The sequence below is a fragment of the Dasypus novemcinctus genome, chromosome 3 (assembly GCF_030445035.2).
Source record: "Dasypus novemcinctus isolate mDasNov1 chromosome 3, mDasNov1.1.hap2, whole genome shotgun sequence".
Taxonomy (NCBI): domain Eukaryota; kingdom Metazoa; phylum Chordata; class Mammalia; order Cingulata; family Dasypodidae; genus Dasypus; species Dasypus novemcinctus.
The window spans coordinates 178,341,455-178,368,273 of NC_080675.1; the positions used below are offsets into that span (position 1 = coordinate 178,341,455).

The 26,819-nt window shown below is 36.9% G+C and overlaps 1 protein-coding gene across 3 annotated transcripts in view; it reads left to right on the forward strand.

Annotated features, from left to right (window-relative positions):
• HERC2 (HECT and RLD domain containing E3 ubiquitin protein ligase 2) overlaps positions 1 to 26,819 on the forward strand; it is a 290,972-nt gene that overhangs the window by 125,550 nt on the left and 138,603 nt on the right. For all 3 annotated transcript variants that reach the window (XM_058294806.1, XM_058294807.2, XM_058294808.1), the window contains exons 11-19: positions 385 to 573; positions 1,198 to 1,349; positions 3,581 to 3,738; positions 3,826 to 3,939; positions 7,318 to 7,569; positions 9,826 to 10,019; positions 17,053 to 17,253; positions 20,854 to 21,082; positions 21,179 to 21,303. In XM_058294806.1, the coding sequence (XP_058150789.1) occupies positions 385 to 573; positions 1,198 to 1,349; positions 3,581 to 3,738; positions 3,826 to 3,939; positions 7,318 to 7,569; positions 9,826 to 10,019; positions 17,053 to 17,253; positions 20,854 to 21,082; positions 21,179 to 21,303 (1,614 nt within the window). The remainder of the gene's footprint in view (positions 1 to 384; positions 574 to 1,197; positions 1,350 to 3,580; positions 3,739 to 3,825; positions 3,940 to 7,317; positions 7,570 to 9,825; positions 10,020 to 17,052; positions 17,254 to 20,853; positions 21,083 to 21,178; positions 21,304 to 26,819) is intronic.

The following is a 26,819-nucleotide window of genomic DNA, read 5'->3' on the forward strand; positions in this document are numbered from 1 at the left end:
TGTACATGGGAAGCAGGCACTCAACCACTGAGCTACATCTGCTCCCCAGTATTATAATTTTTAAATCCAATTTCCTATAGCTGGGTTGATACCAAAAGTTTGCCGCTCACATAGTTTGCGTATTTGTAGTTCTTATTGGGCCCTGTTAAAATGAAATGTCATAAAAGAAATAACCTGTTCAATCAGTTCATCTTATGTGTTAACTGAAACTTTTATGTTTAATACAGAATGTAATGAATTTATTTTATGTTTTGAATAAAAGCTCCTTTTTTGGCTTTATTTTGTTATTAATGTCTAGTATTTCAGTGTTACTGCTAGAATAAGTTATTTTTCCTTTTGTCTGAGAAATTTTCTTATTGCTATAAAGAGAATGTTTACTTACAGGGATCGTTGCAAGAAGTCATAGGTTGGGGTTTAATAGGATGGAAATACTACGCCAATGTAATTGGTCCAATTCAATGTGAAGGCCTTGCCAACCTGGGGGTCACACAGATTGCCTGCGCAGAGAAGCGCTTCCTGATCTTATCGCGGAATGGTCGCGTGTACACACAGGCCTACAACAGTGACACGCTGGTAGGTGCCTGCTATGGTGTGCCCTGCATGAATTCCCCATTGGGCAGATTCTCTAGGAAGGATGCTATCTAGGTTTAATCTTGTTGAGTTGCTTGATTTCTGAAGTTTTATAAGCTTTTCTGGATTGTATATTATTAGTTATGTTTTATCATCTTAATCTTAATCCTTATTGTCAAGATTAGGGTAGAATTTTTACTTGTTATGATCAGGAACTCCTTACTAGGAAAATCATTGCTAATCGTGATTCCATTTGTGTATGACTTTGGGATCCAGGCAGATAGTGGATGAATCAGTTGGGCCTCATGGAGATGGTGGCAAATTAAAAAGTGCATGTTCCCCTTAAAGGACAGGTGCTGTTCCCCTGAGCCAAGTGTTTTTATCACACAGGATGGCCTTTGCTTACTTGGCATTTTCCCAAGCAAGCAGCTGGCACTTAGAAGAAGCTGTGGTTCTGTTGGTGTTAGACAAGGTGGAGTGAAGAAGCTGAGGCTGACCATCAGAAGTGCTTGGTCACACAGTTACAGCTGGATTTGTTAAAGTTGGATAAACCATTGAGAAGAATTCTGCAATTTTCATTATCTTTGTACTAATTGCTACTTTTTCCTGTTATTTTTACCCTTTTAGGCCCCGCAGCTGGTCCAGGGTCTTGCCTCTAGAAACATTATAAAGATAGCTGCACATTCTGATGGTCACCATTACCTGGCCTTGGCAGCCACTGGAGAGGTTTACTCCTGGGGCTGTGGGGACGGTGGAAGACTGGGCCATGGAGACACCGTGTGCGTATGGTTCCACTCTCCTTTCATGTGGCTGTATTTAAAACAGTATGGGAAATAGTATGGTGGCTGTGTTTTTAAAGCCACCTGCCATATAAAACTGGGTATGGAGAGGGTGTGATATGTTAGCTCCTGGGTGACAAAGCAGGGCTTTACCCTAGTAAGGCCTCCGTGGACATCTCCCCTAGCTTCAGCAGTTAGTCTTTGCTACTCCTGCTTTGTCTACTGACCCCATACCCCTCACCATGGAGTTTTCTAAAGCAAATCCCACACAACTATCATTTCATTCGTAGATCCATCAACATTTGCGATAGATAAGGTACCCCCTTTTTAAAACCATAACATCATTATTAAAGGTACTAAAATTACTTGAATATCTTATTTATTGGAAGCTTTTGATTACTTTGAGAGACAAGAAATAAACACAGAGAATGGTTAAGTTAAAAATGTGAGATTGTAAAAGTTGAGTTCTGACACATCCTCTGGAGTTGTGGGAACTCTTTTATATGGTGCTATTGTGAGTTCAGATTGGTGAAAAAACTTTAAAAACATTAGGATGGAATAGAAGGTGCCTCCATGCTCCAACCCAGCAACCTTACTTAATGGGCCTTAGAGACATATATAGAAGGTGGACAGTGGCAGGGCTGACATTGTGGCCATCTGGGCTCTGCCCAAGTGTTCACTGGAGGAGATGGCAAGGCTAAGTGTTGTTTGTCCCCGTGGTGGAATCTCTGCTGGAATGGAAATGAGTGCTTTGCTGCCTCCACACCGTCAACAGGGAAGAATCTCAAAAACCATAAATAACTGAATACAGTAGGATACATTTATACAGAGTTCAGAAACATTTAAAACTTACCATTGTTGTAAGGGATTCCTACCAATGTGACAAAACTATAATGAAATATAAGGAAATAATAAACATGAAATTTAGAGTTATTACTCTCAAACTAGCAGGAGGGTATGGCTGGCATAAGATGCATGTGCCTAGAGCAAGATGTCATAGCTACGTACAGGCACACGTATGTTAAGCCTGCTATTCTTTTTTTTACCTCATTTATGTTATTTTATACTGAAAATATTTCATAAGGAAATACTATTCCATTGAGATTAAGTACTAGAAATGGTAACTTTTCCATTGCTCTAGGAGTTCAGGGAAGAAAATGGGATCAGTATAGATGGCAGGAGTTGGAGAGAAGCTGTTGGGGGAGATGAAGTGTGCTGAAGCAAGAAGGAACAGATAGTACCAGAGCAGAGTTACGTGGCTGTGCATATTCCTGTGTATGTGTTTCTTGCACAATGGTGGGTCACAAAGTGAGTAAGCCATGTCATTGGAGAGTCTAGAGTGGGCTTATGTAGACACTCAAGAAAATGTTATCAATATGGTATACATTTTGAATTATAAGCCTAGTGTAGTTTGCTAATTTTGAAAATTTCTTCAAGTAAGAAGACTTTTCTGTCCTAATCCTTACTTTTTCACTCTTTCTTTTGTAAAATACAGATTATAATGTGATTTAGTAAACTTTGCTTGCTTCATTTCTTTCATGTTTATTTAACAAATATATATATATATAAATTTCCAATCAGCTTTATTGAGGTTTATATACAATAAAATCAATCAGTTTTAAGGTCAATTTGATGAGTTTTGGCGAATACATACAGTTGGATAACTACTATAGTCAAGGTAACAGACATTTCCATTGCCCCTGAAGTTTCTTTGTTCCCATCCTCCCATCCCCAGCCCTCGGCAACCACTGATCTGTTCTCTTTCAATATTATTTTGCCTCTTTTAGAGTTTAAATGAAATCATACAGTATGTAGTATTTTGTTTCTACCTTCTTTCATCTAACATCGTGTTTTTGAGATTCAACCATGTGCATCAGTAGTTCATTCCTTTTTTATTGCTGAGCAGTGTGCCGTTATGTGGAGGTACCACAGTGTGTTTATTTACCTGTTAGTGGGCACTCCGGTTTTGGTCTATGATGAATAAAGCTGCAATTCATGTACAAATATTTTGAATTTCTGCTGGATACCATGCTTGGCATTGGATACTATGTAATAAAAAGTCATGGGGATTTTAGGTTTTTGAATTACATATTGCCTTAATTATTTCATAAGACACTGGAAAGAGAAGTAGTATTGACACCATGATAGTTTATTCATGATAGTGAACTTGTTTTTTCACCGTTAAAAAAAAACTGCCTAGAAGGGCATTCACTTTTGTTGTTTTTGCACAGGCCGCTGGAGGAGCCTAAGGTGATTTCTGCTTTCTCTGGGAAGCAGGCAGGCAAGCATGTTGTGCACATCGCGTGTGGGAGCACGTACAGTGCAGCCATCACTGCTGAGGGCGAGTTGTACACCTGGGGCCGGGGCAACTACGGCAGACTGGGCCATGGTGCGTCTGCTTTGGGGGTGGAAGTGTGTGGCAGGAAGCTGCCTCTACTGAGAGATTTCTAGTAATGACAGTCCTATCTGTTTGAAGGTTCCAGTGAAGATGAGGCCATTCCGATGCTTGTAGCTGGGCTTAAAGGACTGAAGGTCATCGATGTGGCGTGTGGGAGTGGGGATGCTCAAACTCTGGCTGTGACTGAGAATGGTACGTAACCACAGGCTGCCCTCAAACAGGCCTCAAGGATGTGGAGGCACACACATTTCAGGGGATGATGGGGTGTGCATTTGGAGTATACCAAACCTCAGGAGGGTATCCTGCCAGTTGCCTGCTGTTAAGTGATACGGGTTTTAGAGGTCCATAGAAATTAAATCCCGTGCCCAAAAGATGGCTAGTTAGTGGTTCCCACCCTTCCATTTTGATATTTTCTCACTAAAATGAAAGTTAAAGCGCAATAATTGACATTCTTAGATTGTCTCTGAGTATTATTACATTTCCAAATGTTTAGTCACTTTGGTTTCCTTTTAAGTCTTTTTATATTTTGTATCGTTATATCATTTGCTTGTTTCTAATTTAGTTGTGCATTTGTATTCATTTCTTGAGATTGTACTGGTCCTTTTTTTTTGAGGATACATTTATTATATTTGGTGGTTAGAATCACATTTACTTTTTCAAATTGTTTTGTCAGCATCACAGAGTCTGTCCTTGGGATTGTGGGTTGCTGGCTATTGGCATTGTGGGGGGTGGTCTCCTCAGCCACCTGGGGGTTTGTCTGTCAGAATTAGCCAGGGAGCCTCTCAGCCTTTTCTCTCCCCAAGAAGTTGTATGGCAGATTGAGAATTGACTTACTTCTGTTAATTACTTTCATGAAGGAAAGATCAAAGATCATTTCAGGCACTTTCATATACATATAGTTCCATTAGAAGCATAGATATTGTTAGAATCATCTTGCCTTTGCTTTTGTAAGTCTGATGAAGAGGTGATCTCATTAGTCATGTGAAAGATCTCTTGGTGTGAAGCTTTCAATCTGACCTCTTGTTTTGTTGTGAAATACTCAGTGTAGGTGAGTAATATATTTTACAAAACTCTTAATTAGGAATATTTTCTTAATTAAATCTCATTAGAATATTACCCTTGCATTTTTTTGTGTGAAACTGCTCTGTAAGGAAAACTGCATGATGATAATTGACATAATTGCCTTGAATGGGGACTGTGTAAGAAGTCTACTCACATTGGCATTTCATTGGTACAAATATTATACGGAAATTACCCTTGTTAAAATATTGTCTTTTGAGATTAATCTTAGAGTAGAGGGAAATGGATGTGGCTCAAGCAGTTGGGTGTCTGCCTACCACATGAGAAGTCCTGGGTTTAGTTACCAGTGCCTCCTACAAAGAAGCCCAGCACACAATGAACAGACACAGAGAGCAAACAGGAAGCATAAATAGCGGGGGGTAGGGGAGGGTGGGGAGCTTGTGGGAAAAATATTAATACAAATAAATAAAATAAATCTTAAAAAAATCTTTGAGTAGAAGGCTCCTGTATTGTGCATTCTGGACTTAGGGTCATGGGCTCCCTGAGAACACTGGTGAAAGTGGGAAGCACCCAGCAGGATATCTGAGTAACAGGCATTTTAACCAAAAGCATACAAAAGTATACATGTTCTCCAGTCTTTGTGTTTGAATCTGCTGAATTGAGCATTGGTGTGTTTTATTTTCATTAATTTCCTTAATAGTATATCGTTTTAATTTCCTGAGTGCCAAGTCAACTACCATGCAGTTGGTTGGCTTAAACAATGGGAATTTATTAGCTCATGGTTTTGAGGCTAGGAGAAGTCCAAAATCAAGTTGTCCTCAAGGTGATAATTTTTCACCGAAGACTTGGAGTTCTTGGCCTGGCTGCCAGTGATTCTTCGTTCTTGGCTTTTTTGTTACATGACATTGCACATGGTAGCCTCTCATGGTTCCTTTCTTTTTTTTTTTTTTTTTTTTTTTAAAGGTTTTTTTTTTTTTTAAAGATTTTATTTTACTTATTTAATTTCCCCCCCTCCCCTGGTTGTCTGTTCTTGGTGTCTATTTGCTGCGTCTTGTTTCTTTGTCCGCTTCTGTTGTCGTCAGCGGCATGGGAAGTGTGGGTGGCGCCATTTCTGGGCAGGCTGCTCTTTCTTTTTCACGCTGGGCGGCTCTCCTCACGGGCGCACTCCTTGCGCGTGGGGGCCACGCGGGGGACACCCTTGCGTGGCACGGCACTCCTTGCGCACATCAGCGCTGCGCCTGGCCAGCTCCACACGGGTCAAGGAGGCCCGGGGTTTGAACCGCGGACCTCCCATATGGTAGACGGACGCCCTAACCACTGGGCCAAAGTCCGTTTCCCTCATGGTTCCTTTCTTTTACTGGTTCTATCTGCTTCCAGCTTCTGGCTGTCTCTGCGACTTTCTTCCCTGAAGCCTTATCTATATAAAGCCTTCAATAATAGGATTTAAGACCCAGCCTGATTCGACTGGGATGTACCTTAACTGATGTAACCTTATGAGAAGGTCCTGTTTACAAGGGTTCACACCCACAGAAATGGATTAAGATTAAGAATGTTTTTTCTGGGAGACAAAACTCCAAGCCACCCCAGACATCATTTACAATTTTCAGTTTTAGAGAAAGAGTTTTTGCAGATAGAACTGTCTTGGAACATAGCCACCAGCTCCTTTACGTATTATCTCTGGAAGCTTTTGTGCTGTAAGGGCACAGTTAAGTAGTTGTGACAGAGACCTTGTGACCCACAAATCCTACAGTATTTACCATCTGGTCTTTTGTGACTGATGGTTAAATTTTGGTTTGTATTATTCATAATAGAATGGATGCTTGGTCACTATGTTGCACTCTGAGTTTAGAAGCCTTCTCATTTCTTTTCTCATCTTTTACATTTTTTACCTATAACTAATTTTACAGCTTCTATTTTTAGCAACTCACTTGAGTTTTTGCAAGGCATTCAGCTTAGTTTTTTTTTCTTTTTAAATCTGATAATGGTTTAATATTTGGGAGATAAAAAAAGATCATACAAAATCAGCTGAGTTTTCAGAGTAAAAAAATTTCTCTTATATTTCAATCATATTTTCTCCATTTGTATATTAATTAAATTACATAAGTACAATAACAAACATAATTGTGAACAAATGCAATCATACTGTTTACTTTTGGTCAGCTGATGGGAATATAAGTGTGCAGGCCCACTGAGGCCCTTGTGCTGTGGGATTGTGACTGTGCTTTATACAGGGTATGGAGGGTTTTTTTTTTAGTGTGTTCAGCACTTATTTGAAGCAGTATGATTGATCCCAAGGTTTAAGAGTCAGGATTTTCTTATTCATTTAATAGAAACTAAAAGAAAATCCAGCCTTCTTACTTAATTGCTTATATATCAACCTGATGTATAAGCTAGGCTTCATTTAGACAGTAACCATCCACTTAGTGTTTATCATATACATTGGTGGTCTAGATTTGTGTGCTTTACTGATTATATTGATTATTTTCAGCAGCTTAAAAGTTTCCATTAAAAGATAGTTATTTTTATTTAAATACATTTGTATCTTTTTAGGTCAAGTGTGGTCTTGGGGAGATGGTGACTATGGGAAATTGGGCCGAGGTGGTAGTGATGGCTGCAAAACGCCAAAGCTGATTGAAAAACTTCAAGACTTGGATGTTGTCAAAGTACGCTGTGGAAGTCAATTTTCTATTGCTCTAACTAAAGATGGCCAAGTTTATTCATGGGGAAAAGGTGACAATCAGAGACTTGGGCATGGAACAGAGGAACATGTTCGTTATCCGAAACTATTGGAAGGCTTGCAAGGTGAGTGTAAAAGGTAAATTGAAAAAAAAAAAAAAGCCCTTTGGGGCAGTTCTTTTAGTAATTTTTTATAGTTTGCTGTTTATTTTCCTTTAGTTGACATTCTGTGACTGGACCATCATTAACAGTTTTATCCACCTTTTGTTAGGTACAGATAGTTGAAAATTAGTTTGTATGCATTGAAAAATGTCCTAGAACTATTCACACCAAATTTAAACCCATTAAGTTTTATTAATATTTCAGAGTTCTTACTGTGGGATGCATCTCATTGCTCAGTAAGATGGGCTCAGTGAGATTAGCTTCTGTTCGGTGAGTTCATACGTGGCTACAATGTACAAATTGTTAAGACCATGGATATGCATTGTACTGTTCGTGTAGATTGGATGATGGGATTGGGTCTACCTGGACATGTCTCATTTGAACTTGCCTTGATGGCTGATTGGAAGCTTGCTAGGTTGAGAAGGCATCCAACATGAGCTTTAGGTAGTAGTAACATACGCGAGCCGAGATGTGTGGGTACGCTTCATGGTGCCTTCTGGTAAGCTGCCAGTGTGATTAGAAAGAGTGAAGGTGTCTCAAGAAAAGAGACAAGAGAGAGGAGCTGGGTGGAAGCCTTTGAATGCTTTTATAGTATTCTTATTACAGATGTTGTGCTGTAGGAAGTAGTAGACTATAGGGGGGATTTTTTAGGGGGAACTGGTTTTTCCACACATTTGGCCTGGTGGGGTGGTAGGTAGTCTCCATTCTAATGGAGCGCTGGTGAAGAGCTGGGTGAGGTGAGAAGAAAGCCAGGAGGAAGGCAGAAGTCACTCATAGGTGTGTCATGTGGGGCCTTTTTGTGTAGGGTATTTCTCTATGTCAGGGGTACACATACTTTTTCTTAAAGAGCCAATCCTAAATATTTTAGGTTTCAGAACCATACACTGTCCCAACTCTGCTGTCATAGCAAGAAAGAAGCCATGGACGGTGTGTAAACAAATGGGCCTGGCTATGTTCCAATAAAACTTTATTCACAAAAACGGGTCTTGAGCTGCATTTGGCCAAAGGGCTGTAGTTGGCCAGGTACCTGCACTCATAACATTCTTCTTTGTTTATGTTTTGCTTCTGTATCAAGGAGTTTGAAAGTGGAACTTTTAAGTGGGATTTCCTGTTCTTTATCCTGTCAGTTTTTTTACCCTAAAGCATTTCAGTATGTTGATGATGAGGAGTTGTTATATGCTCAAATGATGAATATAATTTTCCAAGCTTCTGATATAGGTTGTAAAGTAATAGTGTTTACCAGTGTGTCACAGAATTGTCCTTGAATTTCAGTTGCCTTCTTGTTTGTATTCTCCTCCATTAATAATGGAAATCACATTCCTCAGTTGCGTTTATTAAATATGGACAAAGCTTACTAGGAGAGTTTGAAAAATAATTGTTGCTATCGTTTTTTGAACAATTTTTTCATGAACTTTTTTTTTTTTTTGAGGTACGAGGCACTGGGTATTGAACCCGGGACCTTGTATATGGGAAGCCAGCACTCAACTACTGAGTTACATCGACTCCCATGAGTTGTTTTTTTTGCTTGTTTTGCTTGTTTTTTTTTTTTTTTCCTAGGAGGCACCAGGAACCAAACCTGGGACCTCCCATGTGGGAAGCAGGTGCCCAACCACTTGAGCCACATCCGCTCTCCTTTCATGAACTTTTGATAAGCTCTTAAAATAGAATTGTTCCCCTTATAGTTTGTCAGCTGAATTTTTTATGTTGACATTTCTGAGAAATTCCCCTTGTGTTGATGGTGTTAGATTTACTAGTTAGCAAAAATACAGTTCTTGGCTATAAACTATTTATATAGAAAAAAATTATTTTACATTTATATCAGATGACTTTGTAGAAATATAGATTTCCCATTAGGAAAACCTCTTCAGTGAAGAATACCTTGTATGGTAATACCATGTGACAGGAGAATCTGATCTTATAGTTAATTAAAAATGTGAGGTCTCGTTCTGAATGAGAGAATCCAATTGGAAGAGGAAAAAAAAAAGATTTTTTTCATGCACCAGCATTATTTTATTTGTAGGCCATATGTCTTAAATTATAATTGGTAGAATATAAAAGGAGGTTTAATAACATATTTGAAGCTGATGAGCTTAAAGTTAAAGCAGTGAATTATCCTTCAGAAGGTAATATTTAACGATTTGAATGGCTTGGTGAAATTTCTTTTTTTTACATCCAAAGACATAGGGTTGGAACTGAATCAACACTGTTTTTTCTTTGTAGGGAAAAAAGTAATTGATGTGGCAGCGGGCTCCACCCATTGCCTTGCATTGACGGAAGATAGTGAGGTCCACAGCTGGGGCAGCAATGATCAGTGCCAGCACTTTGACACCTTGCGGGTGACCAAACCAGAACCTGCTGCACTGCCGGGACTGGATACAAAGCACATAGTTGGAATTGCCTGTGGGCCCGCACAGGTACTGAATATACAACTTTGATATCTTTTATAAGTTTGGTTTCCATTTGTTCATTGACCAGTATATATAAATAGAATTGATTTTTTTTTAACTCTGCCCTTGCTGCTTTTTTTGTGTGCTGTCTGTTCTCTCTGTCCATTTGTTGTACGTTCTTCTGTGTTTATTTATTACTCCCCCTTGCGGCTTGCTTGCTTTCTGTCTCCCTTCTTTTTCTTGTGTCACCTCGCTGAGTTGGGTCTGTGCAGCGCCTGTGGGCGAGTCTGCCTTCACAAGGAGGCCCCGGAATGTGAACCGAGGGCCTCCCATATGGTAGACAGGAGCTCATCTGATTGAGCCATAGCCGCTTGCCAGAATTGATTTTTGTTGTTGACCTTATATCTTGCTGTCATTCAAGACTGTACTTATACTAAACTCACTTATTAGTTCTAGGAACTTAATTGTAGATTCCTTGGTGTATTCTTCATAGACAATTATGTTTGTGAACATAGACAGTTTTATTCCTTTGCAATAATATGTATGCCTTTTATTTCTTTTTCTTATCTCACTTGGCAGGACTTTCAGTATCATGTTGAGTAAGAGTATTGCGAGTGGACATTCTTTCCTTGTTCCTGATCTTAGCAGGAAAGCTTTCATTCTTTCACCTTAAGGTGTGATGTTAGCTGTAGAGTTTTGTGTGTGTGTGTATATGTATGTAGATTCCTTTTATCAGATTAAGGAAATTTCCATTCTTACATTTTTGAGAGTTTTATCATGATGGATATTGAATTTTGTCAAATGCTTTTTCTTCCTTAAATGATATGATCATGTAGTTTTCAACATCTTTAGTCTGTTAACATGGTGGGTTACATTGATTTTCAAATACTGATCAAACCTTGCTTTGCTGGGATAAATACTTCTTGGTCATGGTGTATTATTCTTTATATAAATTGCTGGATTTTTTTTTTTATTACTTGATTCAATTTGCTAATATTTTATTAAGGATTTTTCTGTCAGTGTTCATGAGATTTGGTTTGTAGTTTTCTTTCCTTGTAACTGTCTTGTTTGACTTTGGAAGCAGGGTAAAGCTGGCCTCAAAAAAGTGTTGCCAAGTATTCTGATGACTTCTTGTTTTCTGGGAGAGATGTGTAGAATTTCTTCTTCATACGTTTGGTAGAATTCATCTGGGCCTAGAGATTTCTTTCTTGGAAGGTTTTTAACTATAAATTTAATAACTTTAATAAATATAGGGCTATTTAGGTTATTTCTCTTTGAGTGGGTTTTTCTGATTGTGGCATTCAAGGAATTGTTCCATTGTTTGACTTTTGTACATTAAAAATTTTCCTAGCATTCACCTACTAGCCTTTTGAAGTCTGTGGAGTTTGTAGTGATAGTTCTTCTTTCATTCTTAGTATTGGTAAATTGTGTCTTTTCTCTTTTTTTCCTTTGTCACTTTTCCCAGAGGTCTATCAGTTTTGTTGATATTTTCAAAGGACCAGCTTTTAGTTTTGTTTTGTTTTTTCAATTTCATTGATTTCTGCTTTTATCTTTGCTGTTTTTTTCCCCCTTCAACTATCTTTGGATTAACTTGCTCTCTTTTTTCTATTTTCTTAAGTTAGAGGCTTAAATTGTTGATTTTAGACCTTTCTTCTTTTTCTTAATATTAAGCATTTGGTGCTATTTGCAACCCACAAATTTTGATGTTATTGTGTTAGTCAGCCAAAAGGGTGCTGATGCAAAGTACCAGAAATCAGTTGGCTTCTATAAAGGGTATTTATTTGGGGTAAAAGCTTACATTTACAAGGCCTAAAGAGAAGGTATCATAAGAGGTACTTTCTCACCCAAAGTCTTTTGCCACATGTTGATGCAAGATGGTTGCCCATCTCTGTGAGTGTTCAGCCTTCCTCTTCCTCTTCCTCTTCCTCTTAAGGTTCCATGGGCCTGGCTTCTTCAACTCTCTCAGCTGTAGGGTGAAGGGCTTATTTCTTTTCTGGACCTTCTCAGCTGCTTAGGGCTCTGGTCTCATCAGCTGCAAACCATTAGATGAATGGCGTAGCTCTCCTCGGGGCTCCAGCTGTTTGAGCTTTCTCCTTTCCGTCACATGGCAGGACTGAAATGACCAAATTCTCTCCTCTTCTGTGTCTATGGAACTCTCCTTCTTCCTGTGCCTTCCTCTGTATGTGTTTTCTTGAGCAATTGTCCCTTTTTATAGCTCACCAAGGGGCCAGGGACTCAACCCTGAATTATACCCTACTGAATCAAAGCCCTGATCATAACATAATTCAATCAAAGACATCTCAGCCAAGTCTAATACAATCAAAGGGTATCACACCCAGAGGAACAGACCAGTTTACAAACCTAATCCATATCTCTTTTTGGAATTCATAAATACTATCAAACTGCTACAGCTGTATTTTCATTTTTGTTCAGTTTAACATATTTTCTAATTTCCCTTGGGAATTGCTCTTTGAGCCATTGGATTATTAATGGATCAAAGTAAAATTGTTTGGAGATTTTTCTGTTATCCTTTTGTTACTGATTTCTAGTTTAATTCTATTATGATCAAAGAAGATTCTTTATGATTTAAAATCTTTTACATTTGTTGATTTGTTTCATGCTTTATTTTGGTGAATGTTTTGTGTCTGCTTAAAAAAGAATAATATTGTGCTCTTGTTGGGTGAAGTGTTCCATAAATTTCAGTTTTTGTTGAGGGTATTGTGCAGTTCTTTGAGATCCTTGCTGATTTTAAAAAAAATTTTTATTGGGTGTATGTAATGGTTTTTTTTGACTCATACAATATGTTATACAATATATTTAGTCATAGTAATGCAGTCATATAGTATTTCTCTTTCTGTGTCTGCCTTGCTTTGCTCATTGTAATGCCCTTCAGGTTCATCCATGTTGTCATATGCTTTACAACTTCATTTCTCCTTATTGCTGCATAATATTCCATTGTCTACTTATTCTGTCTTTTATTAGGAGGATCGTACTTGCATCTCCAATATATTCCTAATTGTGCATTTATCCTTTTCTCTTTTTAGTTCTACCAGTTTTTGTATCATGTATTTTGAAGCTCTTTAGTTAAGTGGGCACGCTTTAGGATTGTTCTGTCTTCATGGTGAATTGTTCCTTTATTAATATATAATGTTCCTCTTTATCCCTGTTTATTTTTATTGCTCTGAAGTCTATTTTGTGTATTAATATAGCCATTCCAGTTCTCTTTTGATTAGTGTATGCACAGTATGTGTATCTTCTTCCATTAAAAAAACCCCCAGAAATTTCTGAGATATAGACTCATAGTTAGTTGCAAAGATGGTCATGAAAGGTCTTGTGTACCCTTCTTACCTATAGTACAATACCAGAGCTAGGAAGTTGATGTTGATACAGTGTGTTTGTATAGTTCAACATCATTTTATCACATGTGGATTTATGTTACCACTGCAGTCAAGACACAGAACTACTCCATCACCACTCCCCACCATCCCTATTCCTTGGTAACCACTAATCTGTTTTCCATCTCTATAATTTTATCATTTCAAGAATGTTATATAAGTGGATTCATACAGCATGTGACCTTTTGAGATTGGCCTTCTTCGTTCAGTCTAAGGCCCTTGAGACCCATCCAAGTTGTGCATATCGAAGTTTATTATTTTTTATTGCTTAGTAGTAGTATTTCATGGTATGGATGTTACCAATTTGTTTAACCATTCACCCACTGAAGAACATCTGGGTTATGATTTTGGGCAGTTATGAATAATACTGCTCTGAACATTTGTGTACAGGCTTTTGTGTGAGTAAATTTTCTTTTCTCTGGGATATATGTTCAGGAATGCTTTGCTGGGTCATATGACAAGTGTGTCTTTTTTTTTTTTTTTTTTTTAAGAATTTGCCAATCAACTTTTCAGAGTAGCTATACCATTTTATATTCCCACTTGCAAATGTATTCAGTGAAACAGTTTTTCCTCATTTTTGCCAACATTTGGTGTTGTCTCTAGTTTTTATTGTATTTTTAAAATTTTAGGTATATACTGATATTCATTTTGGCATTAATTTGCATTTCCCTGTGGCTAATGATTTTGAGTATCTTTTTGTGTGCTTATTTGCCATCTGTTATTTCCTCTTTGGTGAAATGTCTCTTCATGTCTTTTGCCCATTTTCTAACTGGATTTTTCTTTTACTGTTGAGTTTGAGAGTTCTTTATATATTCTGGATACTAGTCTTTTGTCAGATAGGTGGTTTGTATGTATTTTCTCCCAGTGCTCCCAGTAAACTGGCTCTTTTGCAGAGCAAAAGTTTTACATTTTGATTAAATCCAATTTAGTAGCTTCTCTTTTAAGGATTGTGCTTTTCATATCAAGACTAAGAACTTTTTGTCTAGTTGTAGTTTCTGAGGATTTTCTCATTTTTTTCTTGAAAGTTTTAAAGGTTTATAGGTTTATGTTTTATATTTATGTTTATGATAATTTTGAGGTAAATTTAGTATAAGTTGTGAGGTTTATATCAAAGTTTTTTTTTTTTTTGCATTTAGATATCTGGTTGCTATACCACCATTTGTTGAAAAGGCAGTCTTCCATTGAATTGCTTTTGCAATTTTGCAAAAAATCAGTTTGCCATATTTGTGTGGGTTTATTTTTGGTTTATCTGTCTGTCCACTGATATGTGTATCTTTCCTTCCACCAATACCATACAGTTTTGTTTATAATAGTTATATAATACATCTTGAAATTGGATAGACTGATTCCTCCCACTTTATTCTTCTTTTTCCAAATTATTTTAGTTATTCTATTTCTTTAGATTTTCCATATAAAATTTAGAATAATCTTGTCTATTTATAAAAATATCTTACTGGGAATTTGATAGGAATTGCATTAATCTTTTATGTGAGTTTGTGGAGAACCGACATTTTTACTTGGTAGAGTCTTCTATTTCATGAAAACAGTAAGTCTAAATGATTATTTAGGTTTTCTTTGATTTCAATCATTTGCGTTTTATAGTTTTCAGCATACAAGTCTTATACAGGCTTTGTCAGATTTACACCATTTCTTTGACCTACCTATATCATTTTATTTGTAGCGAGTTCTTTGGAGACTGAGTATTATAGTAAGATCATCAAAAAAAAAAATCCATTTGATAACATGTCTTTAAATTTGGTGCATTTAGATAGTTTACATTTAGTGTAATTATTGATATGTATGGATTATATTTACCATTTTTTAAATGTATTTTTTTGGTCTGTTCTTTCTGTTGTTTCTTCCTCTGTTTCCTCCATTTTAAATCATTAAAATATTTTTGATGGTCTTTTTTTGTAGTTTTTTTTTTTTCTGTTTTAGTTATTGCTGTAGGAATTGCAATATACATACTTAATTTTTTGTAGTCTACTTATGGCCAGTATTTTATCATCTCAATTGGAATATAGAAACCTGTTGTTTAATTTCCAGGTTCTTGGAGATCTTTCCAGTTATTGGCACCTAGTTTATTTTTATTGATTTCTAGTTGAATTTTGTTATGGTCAGAGAAAACACACTTTGAGTTTTCAATTTTTTTATACAGTTAAGGCTTGTTTCATGATTCAGAATATGGTCTATTATAATGAATGTTTGTATCTGCTTGAAAATAATGTATATTCTGTTCCTGTTGGGTGAAGTGTTCTATAACTGTCAAGATCTAGTTCAGTGCATATTTTGTTTGGGTCTTCTAGATCCTTGCTGATTTTCTGTCTTATTTGTTTTATCTGTTAGTGTAAAGATAGTGTTGGTATCTTCAACTATAATTGTAAATCTCTTCTTTCACTTTGATTAGTTTTTGCTTCTATGTGTTTTGTAGCTCTGTTGTTAGGTACATACACATTTAGGAGTGTTCTGTCTTCTTGGTGAATTCAACCCTCTGTCATTATGTAATGTTCCTCTTTATCTCTGGTAATTTTCCTTGCTCTGAAGTATGATTTTGCCTATATCAGTATAGGCACTTTCTGTCCTTTTTAAAGTATTTTTAATATCACATTTAAATGATAATTCTTATAAATGCCATATTTTGTTTTTTTATCTATTCTGGTCACCTCTTTTTATTTGTGTGTTTAGATCATTTAAATTCAATGTAATGATTTATTTTTATTTTTATTTTTTTAAAGATTTATTTATTTCTCTCCCCTTCACCCCCGTTGTCTGCTCTCTTGTGTCCATTTGCTGTGTGTTCTCCTGTGTCCACTTGCATTCTTGTCATGAAGCACTGGGAAACTGTCACTTTTTTTGTTGTGTCTTCTTGCTGTGTTAGGTCTCCACGTGTGTGGTGCTACTCCTGAGTGGCTGCACTTATTTCGCATGGGGCAACTCTCGTTGCGGGGTGCACTTCTTGCACGTGGGGCTCCCCTACACAGGGGACACCCCTGCATGGCACAATATTCCTTGCACGTGGCAGCACTGAGTGTGGGCCAGCTCACCACACGGGGCAGGTGGCCTTGGACCTCCCATGTGTAGGCCATACTCTGTCAGTTGTGCCACACTGCTTCCCTCAATGTAATGATTTATATGTTGGATTTTTTTGCCCACCATTTTATTATTTGTTTATGTTCGCTCTCAGTTTTTTGTTTCTTTGTCCTTAATGATCTACTTTTGGATTAGTTAAAAATTTTTTTAATATTCCATTTTATCAACTGAGTTGTTCCCTGTCTCTTTGCATAGTTTCTTAGTGGTTGCTCTAGGGATTACAGTATATATACTCACCTGTCACTATCCATTTAGAGTTGCAATTGTATGACTTCAAGTGGATTGTGTGCCTTGATGCTATGCATTAATGTACATTAGTAAGTTTGAGAGTGAAAAAGAACCTTTTATATATTTAGGTGTGACAAAAGGAGATGAGGGCTAGTAAATGGAAAGAATATTGGAAAAAAATAGGATGTGAGCTAGTTAGCCATGAAATTACATATGCATCTGGGAATTTAGAGGGATTAATAAGTAATAATTTAAGCCCTTGTCATTCAAACTGTCTTATATCTGCTGAGTTATGATCACAGCTGAATTTTATAGATTCATTTCAGGATCTTGCGTTTCTTCTGTAGAGTTTTGCTTGGTCGTCTTGTTCCGAATGGTCTATTGGCCTCCGTGTCCCTTTTGTGGTGGACATCTGCTCCATGACTTTTGAGCAGCTGGATCTCCTACTACGGCAAGTGAGTGAAGGGATGGATGGCACCGCTGACTGGCCCCCACCCCAGGAGAAAGAGTGTATGGCTGTGGCAACACTTAATCTTCTACGGCTTCAGGTAACAGGTTGATTTTCTTTTCTCCCCCCTTTATCATTGTCTTAGGTATTCATAAGAAAGTTTGTGCATTTTGAAGGGTGAAGATTTTAGTCAAAGTGAACTGCTAAAGGAATTTTAAAGTAAGGTTATGATGAGCAATGTGTATGTGGCTTTAAAAAAAAATGAGTAATTATATTATTTTCCCTGAGTACAGGTAATAGTGTGTATGGATTGTATTATTTTGCTATTATCAGCTTCTTGGCATTCATCAGGGAATTTCATCTTAAATTTAGTGTTTATCTACTGAGAAAAAAACTGGACGAGACAAAAGATAAGGAGAGAGAGACAGAGAGAGTGTAGGTGGGTGTGCTAGCCAATTCTCTAGAGTGTGACAGCTCCATTCAGTATTTAGTTGGCTTCCTACAGAAATGTCTACGCTTAGTCACAGTTTAATTTTGTGTCTTTGAGTTTGTTAATGGTAAAAATAAAAGCAACAAAATAAATAAATTTTCTCTTTTCCTCCCTTCCTCCCTTCTATAGCCGAAGTCTTTGGTCATCATATTATTCTTTGTTCTTCATAAGAAGATCTTTATAATAAAATTTTGTAACTTTGTCTTTGACAAAGTAATTTCCCCCCTTTATTACCTAATCATTTCTGCATAGCTCATTATGATTCTTGCTATCTCCTCTTTGGCCTTGGCTTCTAGAAAGCACAGAACTGAGTGAAATGTTTAGTTGTAATAATCAAAATAACTGAAGTTTGGGGAGTACTTGCCTCCCCCAGAAATCTTGTAGGGGAATTCTAAAAGATTCCCCTAAATCTTTTAGATTGGTCACATGTGTGGTATGTACCTGTGAACTGTGATCTGGTGCTTTCTGTGGCTTGCAGGGGTTTTCTGTTACCATTGAGGGGCTGAGTGATGTTGTGCACATCTTAGTTATGCTGGATATCTGTTGGTCTCTGTCTACCTGGTGGCATATATTTCTCCATTTCTTTACTCTCAGTCTTTCTAGGTTCTTATGTTTTAATTGTATTTTTAAAAATTAGTTTATAATGCTTGTAAAAAATTCAATCGCTAAGTCTATTCAATATGTGATGACTATATATTTGAATTTATGCCTTCTGTCTTAATTTTGTTTAAATTATTTTCATGTTTCTGTTTTGGATTGATCAGGTTTATTTTATTTATTTTTAAATTCCTTTAATCGTTCAAAAGTTTTTTATTCTTTTTCTGAACTTTCAGTGGTTAATTATGTTATAAAAAGCTGAATATTTATTTCACTAAGTGTTAAGTTATTCAGTAGCCTTCTTCCTGGAGCGTAACGGTATTGTGGGATGCATTAAATTTAAACTCCCCTTTCCACCTTCTGTGTTATAATTGCCAGGTGTTTTATCATACTATGTTGGGATCCATGGCACACTGTTATTTTGTATATCAATGAAACTCAAATGCTCCCAATTACAATTTGTCACACACATTATGAGTTTAGAGATGTTAAAACAAGAAGAACAAAAAGGGCCTCTTAGGTTGGTGAAATAATAGTAATTATTTTAAATTATTTTTTGGCCCCCCTCCCAATTAATGATTTTTATCATCTTAATCTTCATTCTTTTAGAAACTGTATTTGCTTAGGTATCACATTTTTTACCAGTGTGTTTCTTACTGTGGCTTTTAGCCCACTCTCTCCTGTGCCCAGGTTATTTCTTGCCAAGGTGCCTCCTCCAGTTTGTTTCTTCCTCAAGGTCTGTGAGTAGTCAAGTCTGAAAAATCTGTTCACTTCAGTATCTCCTAAGATAATTGAGCTGGTTTATTTTTAGTTGACCTGCTTTTGTTAGTACTTTTAAGATACTATTCTATTGCTTTCTGACCTTTATTGTTACTGATGAGAAATCTTATATTTTAGTGTAATTGTTTCTTTATAGCAAATTTATCTTTCTCTTTGGTAGTCTTTCAGATTTTTCCATCTTTGTTTAGTAATATCAATACAAGTACAGATTGAGGGTTATGTATTCTTGTTCAGTCTGATTTTTTATATTTTTGTTAAGGTTTAAAAAATCTATATTATGCCATTAAAATTGTTCTCCCCTCCTTTTATTTACTTTCCCTTTTAGAACTCTTATTAAATTTATGTTGAACTTTCTCAATTTATCTTCCATATGTTACAATATTTTAAAATCGCTATCGTTTTCACTGCTTATCTCTTTTATCTTTTTATGCTACCTTCTGGCGGATTTACTCAGTTCATTTTTAATCAGATGTTCTTCCTTCAGCCGAATGTTGACTTTGTCCATTAATTTAACAAATACTTATATGACCAGACACTATTCTAAGTGATTTACCAGTATGAATTCATTAAATCTTTGTAAGAGCCCTATCAAGGGGGAAAGGGGGTTATATTTATTGTACAGATGAAGAAACAGAAGAAGTTAAGAACATCTCTAGTCATGTATCTAGTACATGTTGAGGCAGGATTTGAACCCAGCGTCCACACCTCTGCTTTGACGTTTTTATTCCCAAACCCTACCACCACCTTCTTTCTCATTTCTAAAATTTTTATTTTGAGTCTTTTCATTTTGCTTATTATATTCTCATTTGAATTTTATTCCTTCCTTAATCTCTAAAGTTTTATGGATTCATTCCATTTTTTTAAATTGTATTTTTCCTTTTTTTCTCTTTGCAACTCTCCCTCATGGTGGCTTATGACCTAGTGATTGTCAGTCTACCTTTAGGGGAGGCATTCCTTAGTGTGTCCCTTTGCCCATGACTGTGGTGTTGTCCCCACAGGGGAGTTTTGCAATTGCCTCTCTGAGTATCTGTGGGTTTCACAGGTTCTAGATGAGTTTTGATGTTCTTTTCTTGAGTTGTGAACTCTGCATATCTTTCATCTACTGGTAGGGCATGCTGGGACTCTGATTTCTTGTGGAGTCTCTTTCTTCCCAAAACATTGGTTAGATAATTCACTTTGTGCCATTACCTGAGCTGGTAGGTAATGTGTTGCTGTTCCTGATTGACTGGCAGGTGGGCAATTGTTACTTGGCTCCCAGCTTTCTGCAGGACCCAACACACAGGTTCAGTGTGTTGGAGGCTGCACCCCTGGCCCAAAGGCTTTGCTTTGCTTTCAGTGTCCTAGAACGTCTTGACTTCTGCTGTATTTGTTGATGTGAGATCTCATCCTTTGCCCTTGAGGATTTTCTTTCATACTCTTGCTTGATTATATGGATTTGAAGTATTTTGGTTATATTATATCTACCTTCTCTCTGTGTTGGATGTGGATTGCTAGGGGTGGGGTAGAGGTTGCTATTTCCATATCATTTTAGTACTCTCTGTTGAACTTTTCCATGTACGTGTTTATAGTTGGGTTAAAACAGTTCCTCTTATAAATTACCTTACCATGGATTATCAACTACAGTGGGTAAAATTTTTTTTTGATTCCATGTAAAAAATATATATATATACACACACACACATATATAGAGAGAGAGAATGAAAGAGATAAATATTTTCTTATATAAGTAATACTTCAAATATTTTCTTATATAAATAATACTTCAAATTATTAAAGATTTTGAAATCCATTCACTTTTAGGAGTTCTAAGTGAAATTGTTTTTCTCCTTTCAGTTGCATGCTGCTATTAGCCACCAGGTTGACCCAGAATTCCTTGGTTTAGGTCTGGGCAGTGTTCTCCTGAACAGTTTGAAGCAGACCGTGGTGACGCTGGCCAGCAGTGTGGGCGTCCTGAGCACCGTACAGTCAGCTGCACAGGCAGTGCTTCAAAGCGGGTGGTCAGTGCTGCTGCCCACTGCTGAGGAAAGGGCACGGGCGCTCTCTGCACTCTTGCCCTGTGCAGGTGGGCTTGAGAAAGGAGTGGAGATGTGTGTGGGCATGGTGCTGGGAGGGTATGGCATTCTATTCAAACTGTCAAAAAACACTTTTCCTTTTTCAGTTTCAGGCAATGAAGTGAACATAAGTCCGGGTCGTCGATTCATGATTGATCTTCTAGTGGGCAGCTTGATGGCTGATGGAGGGTTAGAGTCAGCCTTGAATGCAGCCATTACTGCAGAAATTCAGGTATGGCCTGAGGAGCTTGTATGAACTGTTGAAGGCTGCCTTACTCCGTAGTGAGAGGAGGTTTAAATTGCCACACTTTTATGTGTAAAGAAATAGCAACCTATTGTCAGGATTATTAAAACTACTAAAACAAAGCTTTTAGTTACATCCAGTTGTTTTCTTTAATAATTAAAAAATTGTTGAGGCATTTTTTCAAGTATGATAAAATTCACCCACTTATCTGTTTCAATGAGTTTAACAAATTCCACATTTGATATATAGATCACTTCTATCACCCCAGAAAGTTCTTTTGTTGCCTCTTTACAGTTGCGTTAGCATACCCCCCGTATTTCCTTCAGCTCTAGATTAATTTTGCCTGTACTAGAATTTTATATAAATGGAATCATACAGTATGTGCTGTTTTGTGTCTGCTTTCTTTTCCCTTGGATGTTTTTTAGATTCATCCATGTTGTTAGGTGTACCATTACTTTGTTTTTATTGTTGAGGAGTATACCATTGTGTAGTTATAGTACAATTTGTTTATCCATTCTTCTATTAATGGACATTTGGGTTACATCAGATGTTTGACTCTAAAGTTGCTGTGATCGTTCTGTGTTCAAGTCTTTCAGTGAACCTGTGTTTTTCTCCTGTGTAAATGCTTAGGAGTGGAATTTGTTAGATCCTAGGGTGAGTGTATATTTATACCATTTTCCAGCATGGATGTACCATTTTGCATTTGAACCAGCCATATATGAAAGTTCTAGGATTTTCATGTGCCCATCGAAACATGGTACTGTCAGTCTTTTTAACTTTAGCCATTCTACTAGGCATATTGTGGTTTCATTTGCATTTCCATGTGCATATTGGCCATTCATATATCTTCTTTTTTTTTAATTTTACTCTTGATTAGGATAGTTTTTGCTTTTAAAACTTACAATGATAAATTACATGAAATAAGTATATTCAAAATATGTTTGAGAACATAGTTAAATACTTGCTTAAATTGAAAAAGTTAGAAGAATCATATGTAATAATAGTGCCTATGATTCCTTTGTGTAACTGTTACTTTTTAACCTTGTCAACTATGATGAATGAGAAAAGTATTTTTAAAATTGCCTTTTTACAGATGAGGACAGAAGTGCCAGGGAAGTTTAGTGATTTGCTGAAGCTTCATGCCTACTGAGCAGCAGGCTTGCCGATGCCTGTGCCCCATGGCTCGTGTGGCCACATCACATCTCAGCTTGGTGGAGGAGTGGTGGTAAATAGGCAGAGGCAGCCCACGTGTAAGCCAGACAACAGTCCTGAGCTTGGTATCTCTGAGCATTATTTTTAGAATTGATCAGTTTAATCAGCAAATGCTTATTCTGTACATTCTGTAAAAGGAATTGCAGGAGAGATATAGAGAAATGAACTGTGTTCTCTGCTACTAATAAGTTTGCGAACTCTAATGAAGGAGCTTCATATGTACCATATAATTAAGATATCTAAAAATATGCAAAAAGCCTTTTTATGCTTAAAACTAAAATGTTTTGTAGGGAAAATAGGACATGTTCATTGAAGAACATTGAGAAGGTATAGAAAGGCACAAACAAATATATAAAACATTATAATCTCATCATTTAGGAAGAATCATTGTTAATATTTTTGGCTTATATTCTTCCAGACTTTTTAAATGCCTGTATACTAATAATGATATTAATTATGGTATCAGAATTAGTCTCAATTAAATATATTTGCATCTTTTTCACTGTTAACAGTTGTTATGTCTTCCTGTGTTGAATATTCTACTGCTACATCCATTTTGTTCATTGGCTTTGGGGAATCTGTCATGTTTGGAAAGAAAGTAACTTTTTTTTTAAACCTTAGCCACCGATGGTTGATCATTTAGGTTTTGGATAGTTAACACTACTTAAATAATTTTTTGATTACATTTTGTAGATACATCATTAAGTACAGGAATGATAATTAAGAAAAAGCTCTATAAATGGAATTGCTAGGTCAAAAGCATGCACATTTTTAAACTTTCTGGTATATATTGCCATCTTATCTTTAAGAAAGGTTGTACCAGCTCCACTCATACCACTAAGTTAATGAGAATGTTTGTCTCCCTACCCTACAGGACTTGTGGAGTACTGTTAGTGTTTAGATTGTTCTGGCAGTCGAAGGAAGGGATTGTGTTTGCTTTTTCATAATAAATTTGTGTATTCAGCATTGTAGGTTCTCAGGAGTATTGATCACATTTGACTCGCAAATGACATATATATATTTTTTAAACTTAATGTTCTTTTAGATATAATTTACTTTCTGTCCCTATGTATTTCCCCTGGACATTTCATATAAAAGGAATAGTACAATGCATGTTTGTGTTTGATTTCTTTTTTTTTTTTTTATATTCATTTTTAAAAAATATTACATTAAAAAAATATGAGGTCCCCATTCACCACCACCGCCCCCACCCCACCACTCCCCCCACAGCTGTGTTTGATTTCTTTCACATAGTATTTTAACAGTTCTTCCATGTTGCAGTGTGTGTCTGTACTGTCATACCTTGATACTCGATTGCTTTGGAACTCGTTGAATTTAGTACTCGATGCATTTTGAAGGGAAAATTTTGTCCTGGTACTCGTTGTTTGTTTGGTACTCGATGCATAAGCTAGAACTTGTCAGTGATGGTTGCCTCGTGACTCGCTACCCTTTGCAGCCGAAACAAAGGGTCATGTGTTAGTCACGCAGTAGCTCTTGCCCTGTGCACATCCCATTGTGGTCCAATCTTAGCTTCTGTGGTCATTTTGTATTTTTTTATATATTTTTTTTCCTCATCATGGGTCATAAGAAAATGAGCAGTGATAGTGCTGAGCAGAAAAGAAAATTCCTTCATACCAGCATTGAGCAAAAAAAAAAAAAAAAGAAATAATAGGTAAATATGAGAGCAGTATTACAAGATCAGCATTATGGATCTTGCTAGGGAATTCGGTATGCCTGGAACAATGGTTCTCCACCATCATTAAGAATAAAGAAGTGATAAAAAAGGCTGATGTTGTGAAAGGAATTAAAGCAGTAACTAAGCTGTGTTCCCAAACACGCGAGGAAGTTGAAAAGCTGTTATTAATTTCGATAAATGAGAGGCAGTTAGTGGGTGACAATGTATTGGAAGCCATGATATGTGAAAAAAGTGGAAGTGTTGCATGCCGGTCTTTTGAAAAACAAATTGTAACTGAGTGATGAGAATGTTGACATTTTAAGGGCGGCCATGACTGGTTTGATAATTTTAAAGAGAGGACTGGTCTCCATAGTGTTGTCAGGCATGGTGAGGGGGCGAGTGCTAATAAAAAGGCTGCTGATGAATTTGTCATTGAATTTCAAGAGTATGTAGAGGCTGAGGGTTTTATTTCCCACCAAGTTTTTAACTTTGGTGAGACTGCAGTTTTTTGGAAAAATGCCGAGTAGAACTTACATCATAAAAGAGGAGAACATTTTACCAGACCACAAACCATTGAAGGACAGGCTCACTCTATTGTTGTGTGGGAATGCTAGTAGGGACTTAAAACTCAAGCTTCTGCTAGTCTATCGTTGTGAAAACGCACGAGTTTTCAAGAGGCATAGTGTTGTAAAAAGCAAACTTCGTATGAGGTGGAGGGCGGACAGCAAAGTTTGGGTCATGAGTCACTTTTTCACTGAGTGGATAAATTAAGTGTTTTGTTCCTCAGTGAAAAAAATATTTGCTGGAGAAAAATTTGCCTCTAAAAGCTCTTCTACTTTTGGACAATGTGCCTGCCCACTCTCCAGGCTTGGAGGATGACTTACTGGAGTTCAGCTTCATCACTGTAAGTGTCCTGCCCCACAACACTACTCCTCTCATCCAGCCCATGAACCAGCAGGTCATTTCATAATTTAAAAAGTAGTACACAAGGAGCTTTTCCAGGGGTGCTTTGAGATCACTTCTGATACCCAGTTGACCCTCATAGAATTCTGGAAGGAGCGTTTCAATATCCTGCACTGCCTTCATCTTATTGATAAGGCCTGGAATGAAGTATCTTATAGGACAACGAATTCATCATCGAAGAATTTGTGGCCAGAAGCTGTGACTCAGAGAGACTTCGAAGGGTTTGAGGCTCACCCCAAGCCTGCAGGTACAGAGAGTACAGTTGTGCAGGATATTGTATTTTTGGGCCAATCCATGGGTCTGGAGGTCGATGTTGCTGATGTTGAGGGACATCATGAAGTGCTCAGCACTGAGGAGCAGCAACAAGAATGGCTGAAGAGATTTGTTCAGGTGAGGAAGAGATAAGGAGGATGTCCACAGTTTCTTAATAAAAGAAAAGTATGCAAAACGGGCAGAAGTTCAGAATTTTGTAGAAAAGTACCATCTGTACAAACTTCTCACAAGTAGAAATGTGAATTTACTGAATGATCAAATAATTTCACACTTTTGAGGAATTCTGAAAAGACGACAGAGCAGTCCTCATTGGATAAGTTTTTAGTGAGGGTGATAAAGAATGTCTCAGAGGCAGTGGTACAAATTGAGAAAAGATAGAAAAGTGAAAGAACAACTGAAGCAAGTGCCTGATGTTCTTTTTGAGGGGGACTCTCCTTCCAGGCAACACAGCATGTAACCTCTTCTCACCGCCCTCCTCCCACCATCCCATTAGGCCATTGACTCTTCTTAGTACAGATAAAATGAAGTTTTTATCTAATTTATTTTTTAATTTTAAGGTTTATTTCTTATGTAAAGCAGTGACATACAACCCTATCTTTTTAACATATTGCCTTAAAAATGTGCATTGTCTTTGGTTTGAGAACACATTAAATTTATTTACATTATTCTTTATGGGAAAAATTTGTTTGGTATTCATTGCTTTTGGTGCTTGTTGCACCTCCCGGAACCAATTGATAAGTACCGAGGTACCACTATACTTCATTTGTTTTTATTTCTGGGTAATATTCTATTGTGTGAATATGCCACATTTTGTTTACCCATTCATCAGTGAATGGACATTTGGATTGTTTCCAACTCTTAGGCTAGTATGAATAATGCTGCTGTGAACACTGAACCAAATATCGATGCTTTTATTTCCTTTTCTTGCCTTAGTATACTGCCTGAAATCTTCAGAACCAGTTGAATAGAAGTGCTGAGGGTAGATATTCTTTTCTTGTTATTGATCGTAGGGGAAAAAGCTTTCTGTCTTTTATCATTAAGCATCATCTTAGCTGTTAATTTTTAATGGATGCCCTTTATCTGGTTGAGGAAGTTAGTACACTTTTACTCATTTGTTGAGGCATTTTATCATGAAAAGGTATTAAATTTTGTCATTCTTTTTCTGCATCTATTGAAATGATCTTGTGATTTTTGTCCTTTGTTTTATATTGATATAGTGTATTACACTGATTTATTTTATGTTGAACCAACCTTGAATTCTTGATATAAATCCCACTTGATCATTGTATGTTGTTCCTATTTATTACTAGATTTAGTTTGCTCTTGTTTTGTTTCTTTGCATCTGTTTTCATAAGGGACATTGGTTCGTAGTTTCCTTTGC